The sequence below is a fragment of the Podarcis tiliguerta genome, assembly GCF_965153285.1.
Source record: "Podarcis tiliguerta genome assembly, chromosome: 7".
Taxonomy (NCBI): Eukaryota; Metazoa; Chordata; class Lepidosauria; order Squamata; family Lacertidae; genus Podarcis; species Podarcis tiliguerta.
In genome coordinates this window covers 13,420,791-13,430,586 of record NC_139540.1, presented here as the reverse complement: position 1 = coordinate 13,430,586, position 9,796 = coordinate 13,420,791, and the positions used below count along the sequence as shown (strand labels likewise).

At 43.0% G+C, this 9,796-nt stretch overlaps 1 protein-coding gene across 2 annotated transcripts in view; it reads right to left on the bottom strand.

The window, feature by feature from the left end:
* Window positions 1-8,736: 8,736 nt before the first annotated feature.
* WASHC5 (WASH complex subunit 5) overlaps window positions 8,737-9,796 on the bottom strand; it is a 42,445-nt gene continuing 41,385 nt past the window's right edge. For both annotated transcript variants that reach the window (XR_014513741.1, XM_083450418.1), the window contains exon 29: window positions 8,737-9,268. Coding sequence is in view for 1 of the 2 variants with exons in the window: in XM_083450418.1 (XP_083306544.1) it covers window positions 9,212-9,268 (57 nt within the window). In the remaining variant the exon portion in view is untranslated. The remainder of the gene's footprint in view (window positions 9,269-9,796) is intronic.

Sequence of the window (9,796 nt, the reverse complement as noted above, 5' to 3'; positions counted from 1 at the left end):
ACTTTGGTTTGCTCCTCAGTGCTACAGTAGGGGATCCCAGAAGAGTTTGTTTTTTGATCCTCAAAGATTCTGTGCCCATGAAACATCATGAGAGCCTGTCTGGTTCTACTCTTGAAAAGTATAAAGGTAAAGGGACCCCTGACCATTAGGTCCAGTCGTGACCGACTCTGGGGTTGCAGCGCTCATCTCGCTTTACTGGCTGAGGGAGCCGGCGTACAGCTTACGGGTCATGTGGCCAGCATGACTAAGCCGCTTCTGGCGAACCAGAGCAGTGCACGGAAACGCCATTTACCTTCCTGCTGGAGCGGTACCTATTTATCTACCTGCAATTTGACATGCTTTCGAACTGCTAGGTTGGCAGGAGCAGGGACCGAGCAATGGGAACTCACCCCGTCGCGGGGATTCGAACCGCCAACCTTTTGATCGGCAAGTCCTAGGCTCTGTGGTTTAACCCACAGCGCCACCCATGTCCCTCTTGAAAAGTATACAGTGAAGTAAATTTTAAGTGATTTTGTTTTCCTGTGTTAGTATGGCACTGTAGAATGACAAGCAAGGGGCAGCTCATACCAAGTTCTCCACATAAAAGCAGATGTAATTCCCCGCCTCCCCCGCCCAAATCACAGCGAAACATTTTTCAACTTCTGTGAGCTTAGCAATCACCGTAGCTTTATTTGTAGTTTGTGCAGTTCACACAAACGTTTCCCGGTGTAAACATGAGCACTTGTGTGGACTAGCCATTCCGACTCAACAGAAGTTGCATGGGGAAACTTGCTAGACTGTACCACTTGAGATCTTATGCATATTTGCTGGTTTCCCCATACTGTAGGACGAACGTCCCCTGCATCGAGAAATGTAGCATGGCAGGGTTTGTCAACCTCCTTGCTGACAATTTGGTTTCGTAGATGCTGACAGCTTTTATTTGGAAGATCATTCAGTCATGTGACTCTTTCCCTGCCTAGGGTGATAGCCTGAGCAGTCGTTTTACTATGGTAATATTAAGATAAAATGCTCATACAAAAAGATGATGCTATGATGGAGATTCTTGGGAAGTCCAAGGTGAGTGTCCTTAGCTTTTTCAATTATAGACTTTTGTGTCTTGCTTTCCAGTGACTAAAGTATTTGTTTTGCAATGTTTTTAAACCCCATACGTATTATTCGCAGTAATTATAGTGCAATTTTTATAAGCAGATTTCATTGAGAAATGTGTCATGCAATAAAAAGAATACAGTTCGGAACAACCAGAGTCGTTACAAAACACATTTCAGAGCAATCTGCCGAAAGTAAAATTATGCTTACTCAGCAGTAAGAACCAAATGGCAAGTGTGCATTCGAATATTAATAGCAAAATTAACATGACATGTAAAGGCCAGTACCTTGTGATCTGCTGGATACTTGGTTATAAAACTACTGTATTGAGGATATGTTGAAATTGAGTGTCAGGCCTAATGAACACAGCATCATTGTCTGACCAAGGCATATAACAGAGTTTTACTATGACTTCCCTTAATCTGGACACTATGCTTCTGTTGATGCAGCCTAGAATAGCATTAGCATTTCTCTCTTTTTTTTGCTGCTGCATCACACTGCTACATCATGTTCAGCTTGTGACCCACCAAGATCCCTGGATCCTTTATAAATGTACTGCTAGTAAGCCAGGTGTTTCCCACCTTATATTTGTGCTTCTGGTTCTTCCTGCCTAAGTGCAGAACCTGACATTTGTCCCTACTGAAATTCATTTTGTTAGCTTGCACCCTGTTCTCCAATCTGTTAAGGTCATTTTGAATTCTGCTTCTGTGTTCTGCAGCATTCACTACCCCTCCCAAAAACCCAGAACAGTTATTCCCATGTGCAGGGCGTGTGTGTTTGGATTCTGGTGTTGGAACAATGATGGTTTACCAAAGGTCATTGAAGTAAGTCATTAACATCAAGATGAATCTTCAATTTTAGCTCTCTCTTTTTGTTAATTTTTTCTTAAATTTTCTGTTTTACATTTTAGAACATTCATTTAAACAACCTTAAAATATCAATGACTTCCCTTCTTCTCTTTCCATGGTTCATTTTGCATAACATAAATCCCTGCATGTTTTATACAAACTAAACCATTCAGTATTCCATTATTACATCCATCAAAACTTATTTACACTGTTGAATTTATCTTAACTCTGCCAACGTTTTCGAGTGTGCACAATTCCCCACCCCCATATATTCACTAAACATTTTCCAATCTTCTTTAAATGTATGTTCTTCTTGTTCTCTTATTCTATATGTTGGGTCCGTAAGCTGCACATATTCCATCAGTTTAAGTTGCCATTCTTCTTTAGTTGGGACTTTGCTCGTTTTCCATTTTGGGCTAACAAAACAAAGGCCGCAGTAGTGGCATACATAAATAATCATTTTTTTTAACTTTTAGCTCTTATACCAGTTTCTCCCAGTTTGATGCCCTCCAGCTGTTCTGCGCTACCAGCTGATGGACATTGTCCAAATCATTTGGTGCTGGAGGGTACAGTGTACTTCTGATGGTTCTGAGCGCTGGATGCCATGAATTGGGACCCATAAGTAACCAAACAATTAAACCCCTGTGTTGCAAACAATATATGGATCCAATATATGGATTGATGGATTCTCTTGAAAACATAGAACCAAATGAAAGTCTTATAAGTCTCTTTCAGAGAATCAATCAAGAGTGCATATTTTGTGACTTTCAGAGGTTTATAAGGTTTCTGTTTATTTGATTTGCAGAGACAGCATTTCATATAATTCATACTGTTCTGTATAGATTATATAAAGAGTTTATATTGACATTGCATTGTTGTAGCCTTATTGGAGTTCACCGATTGGGACTGTGTTGCTCTGGGACAGGAGGAATGAAGTCAAATGACACCGAGGTTGGTTCAAAGAAAGAGTTTATTCTGCTCTCCGGATAGCAGAAGGCATTTGCGTGGTGAGTCAGAGATTACATGCAGTATATATATCCTCCAGGCACCCTCTTCCTCCTTCCCCAAGACTCCAACCACGTCAGCCTATGTACGCAGGATGACATCACATATGTTCTTGCTCTGGTATTCTTAACCATAAAAGGGTATTCCTTCCTGTACTTCTGACCATAAAAGGATCTTCCTCTTCCTACTCTTATCTTGGAGGAAGAGGTCGTCATCTCCGAGAACGCACTCTGGCATTGTTCCCAGACTTGGGTCTGTGCGTCTTTGTAGTCAGAACATAAGATAAGGCACAAACGTGTTTTCTCTGTTCTACTGGTACAGTCAGGGTCATCCTTGACGTCGCAAACTGATAAAGGAGAGAGCTGTGTTCTTGTTATGCATTTGCTCAACGGCTCAAATTTATGCATTTTAGCTAAGGAAAAATAGGGATTTTGGTGCAGTTTAAAACTGCCTGCACAGTCAGTTTTGGGAAACCCATTCCTTCAGTACTTGGTCATCGTGTTGCCTTGGATATTACTAATGAATTGGGACCCAGCTGGATGCCAGTGTGAGATTTTCATCAGCAGAGTGTAGTCCAGTAACGAAAGGATAAGCAGGTAAATGTGCTACATGATAAAGTTTATTTACACTCTCTGCTGAGAGCATACAAACATCCATCTTGCCTCTGTGAGAGCAGAGAAGCAACTCCTCTCGACACAAAGAAACCGAGAGAACACTGAAAAACAGGAAACCAGTGTACGTCACATCCAGTCTCCCATTCCCGTGGGAACCCAACAGTAACTCTGACTGTGGAATGTAAACAATGTCTTGTGACAAGCATTTTGCTGCTCAGTGAGGAAACAGAAACCAACAGCCAGGACCTAGGGCTGGATGTCAGGGCCCACATGTTCAGCACAACACAGCATGCATCCTTACACCCTCACACGCTCTGCTTACACAACACATATTCCTGATACCAGGGTGACATAACTCGGAGGTGCCACAACTCCAAAGTCTGCGCCTCACGTACACAGCTGACCGCAGAGTGCTGGGTCTTCCATAAAGATGTTCTCACAGCTGCAAGGTGATGCCGTGGCCTGAGCTTGAGCTAAAGAAGGGTGTGTGAATAACCGTTCTGTAGCTGAGTAGAAGAATATCTGCCTGTCGTGCTTCTTTCATGAGCATTCCTAGCCAATAATGACGCAAGAAATGGTGCCATGTGTGCTTGCTACAATGCTCGTGTTTTGTATGTTCGATGCAGACTCAACGGTTGCAACATTGGATAAACTCTTACTTATTTCTGGTATCATGGAGGCAGTGGGTTGGGTAACATCCCTTGCCACATGATGAGGCAGGAGCACAGATTTCTGTGGGCCTTCCCACCTCCAGTTTTCTCTACGGCTTTGTCAAGAGCGGTCTGTTCTGCATTTCTTCAGCCTTACTTCCTGATCTTGTTGTTGTTTAGTCGTTTAGTCGTGTCCGACTCTTCGTGACCCCATGGACCAGAGCATGCCAGGCACTCCTGTCTTCCACTGCCTCCCGCAGTTTGGTCAAACTCATGCTGGTAGCTTCGACAACACTGTCCAACCATCTCGTCCTCTGCCGTCCCCTTCTCCTTGTGCCCTCCATCTTTCCCAACATCAGGGTCTTTTCCAGGGAGTCTTCTCTTCTCATGAGGTGGCCAAAGTATTGGAGCCTCAGCTTCAGGATCTGTCCTTCCAGTGAGCACTCAGGGCTGATTTCCTTCAGAATGGATCGGTTTGGTCTTCTTGCAGTCCATGGGACTCTCAAGGGTCTCCTCCAGCACCATAATTCAAAAGCATCAATTCTTCATCGATCAGCCTTCTTTATGATCTTTCGCAAAGATAGGGTGGTGCGCAGGACGGATCCTTCCTGTATGCCAAAAGTCTTGTCTCCCTTTCACACTAAACAGGAACGTACGCTTCTGACTTTCTGCCCAAATCCTCCCCATTCTCTGGAAAAGACATGGCACTATTTAGATGTTAGTAAGGTGTATTTAGTGTCATTAGACCTTCCACTGCTCTGTTTCTATCCTTCCACCCACTTCCATTGGGGAAGAAGATTGCTTCTGCTACTCTTACGTGGGTGGAGTAAGCCTTGCAAAAGACATTTAAGGTAAGTTGCACTGTCTGACAACTAGTCTGACAACACACTCCCACTAGGTTGGCAGCAACTTCTGATCCTTTCTTATTTATTTATTTAATTTAATAAATCAAGCAAGCAAGCAATTACTGTATTTTTTGCTCTATAAGACGCACCAGACCATAAGACGCACCTAGTTTTTGGAGGAGGAAAACAAGAAAAAAAATATTCTGACTCCCAGAAGCCAGAACAGCAAGAGGGATTGCTGCGCAGCGAAAGCAGCAATCCCTCTTGCTGTTCAGGCTTCTGGGATAGCTGCACAGCCTGCACTCGCTCCATAAGATGCACACACATTTCCCCTTACTTTTTAGGAGGGAAAAAGTGAGTCTTATAGAGCAAAAAATACGGTAATTTATTAATGCACAATCGGAAAAACCATACATCAAAATGCAGAAATACTAAGCGAAGTAAAACAACAACAACAAAAAACACTATAACAAACATTATAACAAAAATAAAAGAGGTCTTCTGACTACAGACCTGACCTCCCGTCTACTCCTTAATTCAATTACGTATAACTTACTGCCGGTAAAAACTATTATCATGGTTTAACTGATTCTTAGTTTTTCTTTGATCTCACATCATTCTTGATACTACTACTGAAATTAGTCAATTGCTGCAAGAATTTAAACTTCTGTAAATGTTTTTCAAATATATTTTAAAGACTTCCCATTTTGAAACAAATAACTGTTTTGGTTTATTCTTTCTTTTTTTCAGACAAGTTATCTAATTCTGCATATTCGGTCAATTTCTAGATCCAATCTTGCATAGATGGAAGTTTGTCAGATTTCCAATTTGCAGCAATTAAAACTTCTCGGCCTTTTGGCTAGGATCAAGTGTAGTATCTGTTCTTATCTGTTCTTATCTGCTCCTTTCATCTAACGCCTCGATATCTGAAACCTGTAGGGCAGCTACCTAATCCTCCCCATCAAGACATTACAAAATAGACAAAAGCAACCTTTGTATGTAGAGTCCTACAACACATACTTAATGGTTGCTGTTGCAGTTGGGACCTGCGCTAATTGGGAAAGCTGTGCCCAACTCAGTGCTTGCCTGGAGCCGTAAATAAAATAGTGCCATTGGAGCTGAACTGATTTGTGAGGGTGTCCTACAGGCACGGGGGCCACTCCAAGCACAATTCAAAGTGTTGGTGCTGACCTTTAACGCCCTAAACGGCCTTGGCCCAGTATACCCAAAGGAGCGTCTCCACCCCCATTGCCTGGACACTGAGGTCCAGCTCCAAGGGCCTTCTGGTGGTTTCCTCACTCCAAGAAGTGAAGCTGCAGGGAACCAGGCAGAGGGCCTTCTCGGTGGTGGCGCCTGCCCTGTAGAACACCCTCCCATTAAGATGTCAAGGAGGTAAAGAACTACACAAGACAACCGAAGGCATCTCTGTATCAGGAAATTTGTTAATGTTTTATGATGGTTTTATATATTTTGGAAGCTGCCCAGAGTGGCTGGGGCACACTGTTCTATTCCAGAGTTCTTTCATTGCGACTATATTTTATTTTCCACCCACTGCTCAAAATTTAATCCTGCCTGTGATTCCATTTAACAGATGTTTCAAAATGCCCAAATAGGGAGTTTATATTCTTCCAAGTCCATTTCATCCCTTGAACTGTAATTCGGGTGGCATTGCTAAAGGGGAGGGAGCTGTTGTTTTGTGTTGTTTTTGTTATGCAATTTGCGTTTTTATATTGCATTTTTATGTTGTGAAGTGCCCTGAGCTCTACAGATGAAGAGCAGTATACAAATATAATTAATAACCATAATAAGCTGTCTCGTGAGCCATTATAGAATATGTGTAAGCTTCTCTTGCATCACTTAATTCCCTGTGTTTCATCTTATTAAAACGGAGAGAACCAAGATACTATTCAGATAAGACATTAGTTGTGCTTCTGTGTAGTTTTTCCTACAATCCAATCCTATATATGTTCACCTGGACACAAGTCTTGCTGGAAGAAGTGGGAATTACTCCTTTAACTCTTTTGAAAAGCTGCTTTTGATTTAGATTGCATAACATAACCAACCAGTAAAATAAGACCTAAAACAGGCATCCCCAAACTCGGCCCACCAGATGTTTTGTGACTACAACTCTCATGATCCTTAGCTAACAGGACCAGTGGTCAGGGATGATGGGAATTGTGGTCTCAAAACATTTGGAAAGCCAAGTTTGCCTATGCCTGACCTAAAATAAAAGCCAGAACAATCTTTCTAAACAAGGAAAGCTGTAAAGACCAATCAAAAGCAGTCAGAAACCACACACAAGCTTTATTTCCTCTTTGAAAAAGGCAACACCAGTTCTCAAAAGCAGCTCTGGCCAGAAAAGACTTCCTCCAAGTTTTGTGCCTAGCAAGGAACCCAGAAGAACATTGCAGTTTTCAAGGCCAGCCAGATCCGAACACCAGTGGTGGCTGGTAGACCTGGACCTGGTGGGCGGTCTGAGGTCATGTAGGTGGGATCAATAAGGTCACAGGTGTGGGACCAGGTTGTTCTGGTTTTCTTCCTGTCCTCCCCACTTGCAAAGCTTTGCACACAAAAGCACTGAAGTTGTGTAAATACTCACCACTTAACTACCGTATATCTTGCTCTATGAGGCATACTTTTTTCCTCCTAAAAAGTAAGGGAAAATGTCTGTGCTTCTTATGGAGCGAATGTGTGGTCCCTGGAGCTGAATTGCCCAGGGGTGGAAAGCAGATGGTGCTTTTTTTTTTTTTTAGAAAGAGGGAAGGGGGTGTTGAAACGAAGCCACTGATCAGCAAGCGATTGGGAGGGAGATAAGGCTGCGGATAAAGGAGGCTGCCGGGGTAGGGGGGGGAGGTAAAGACAGCGAACTTGCAAGGAGAGGAGACAGGAATACTAAAACAAGCAATGAGGAGAGAAATTAGAAGAAAAGGAGGAGCAAAAAACTGCTCCAGCTAAGGAAAAGATGCTAAGGCAAACAAGAGGGAAGGGGGTGTTGAAATAAAGCCACCGAGCAGCTGACCGGCAAGCGATCGGGAGGGAGATAAGGGACGCTAGTGATAAAGGAGGCTGCCTGGGAGGGGGGAGGTAAAAGCCCATGGATCCTCAGGATTTTTACACTGGGTCACCCCAAATTCACCATCAGATCATATAGCATGTCCATGGCTATAGCCTGCACCAAAAAAATCATACATCCACTGTTTCCTGGGGCTGCAATGGTGCAAAAACGTGGTTACAAAGCACGGATCCACATGGATTCTCAGGATTTTTGCATTGGGCTACCCCAAACTCACCGTCAAATCACATATCATGTCTGTGGTCACAGCATGAACCACAAAAATCATACACCCACTGTTTCGTTCAGAATATTTTTCTTCTTGCTTTCCTCCTCTAAAAACTAGGTGCGTCTTATGGTCAGGTGCGTCTTATGGAGCGAAAAATACGGTAAACTGAAATGCATCTAACCTTGGTTTAGAAGGGGTCTCAGCTGTCATGAGTTCCTAGTGCTGGCCACAAGAACCCTGTGGTTCTCAAAAGGTGTGCTGCGTCACACTGGTGTGGCAGGAAGGTTCAAGGACAATCAAAGCAATTGTGTGCCCCACAACTGGTTTTGTGCATGTGTTTAATCTGCCCAAATGATAACCCCAAGTTAAGGAAACCATTTTGGGTTATGCAAATATTCCAGAGCTCCTTATTTCAATATCATTCTTTTAATCACTATACAAAAAAGTCATTCTATGTCCACAAATTGCAAAGAACATAAACCGAATGATTTTTGTACATAAAGGAATAGTGTACAACATTGCAGGTTAAAAGTACAAAATACACATATGCAATCATCAGCTGAGCAGGACGTCGTGATTTTTAAACAGGGTTGCTTAAAAGGTTTAGTGCAGCCTGCCGTCCACCAGCTACTTCAGACTACAACTCCCATCAGCCCTTGGGAGCCGGCAGCCCAGAACAGCAGGAGGGCACCAGACTGGGGAAAGTTGGTTTAGTATCAGTTTATTATGTTAGATCAATGTAGGCATAAGTATGCTTCTGCAAAAGTCAAAAATTGAAGCTGCTTCTGAAGTGATGTGCTATTTTCCTCCTCTTCCTCCCATCTCCTCTTGCATTCTTGTTTAGCAAATCCCAGAGCAGGGCTGTTGGTTTTGCTCTGGCGTTCACATAACTGTTCGGAACTCATCAAAAATGAAACTAGGCACATGGGCTTCAACTACCTGGAGGAAAAGAAGAACCCAAGACTGGTTTAAAAAACTCTGCAGGAAACAACTTCCGCAAAACAAATAGGACAAGGGCTAGGGATGCATTAGAAAATTTTTTAGAAGACATCTGAAGGCAGCCCTGTTTAGGGAAGCTTTTAATGTTTAACAGAGCACTGTATTTTAATATTTTGTTGGGAGCCACCCAGTGTGGCTGGGGAAACCCAGCCAGATGGGCAGGGTATAAATAATAAATTATTATTATTATTGGAGACACGGAAGTCCTATTTGCTTTTCCTTTTACTAAATGTGAAAGAAGATCTTCCTGATGCCTTTGCATCATCTAAACTGGTCTGCGGCCTTTAGGTGTCCTGTGAACTTTGATTCAGCTGCCCTTCCAGTCAGTTGTTGCACAGGAATGGAGGGGGAGGATGCCATCTCGCCCTTTACCTCAGGCAACAAAATGTCTTGGGGTCACCCAGTTCATACGTTCTACCTGGCTGATAAAGGGCTGCCCCGTCATCAAGAGGTTACTTCTCAACTGGT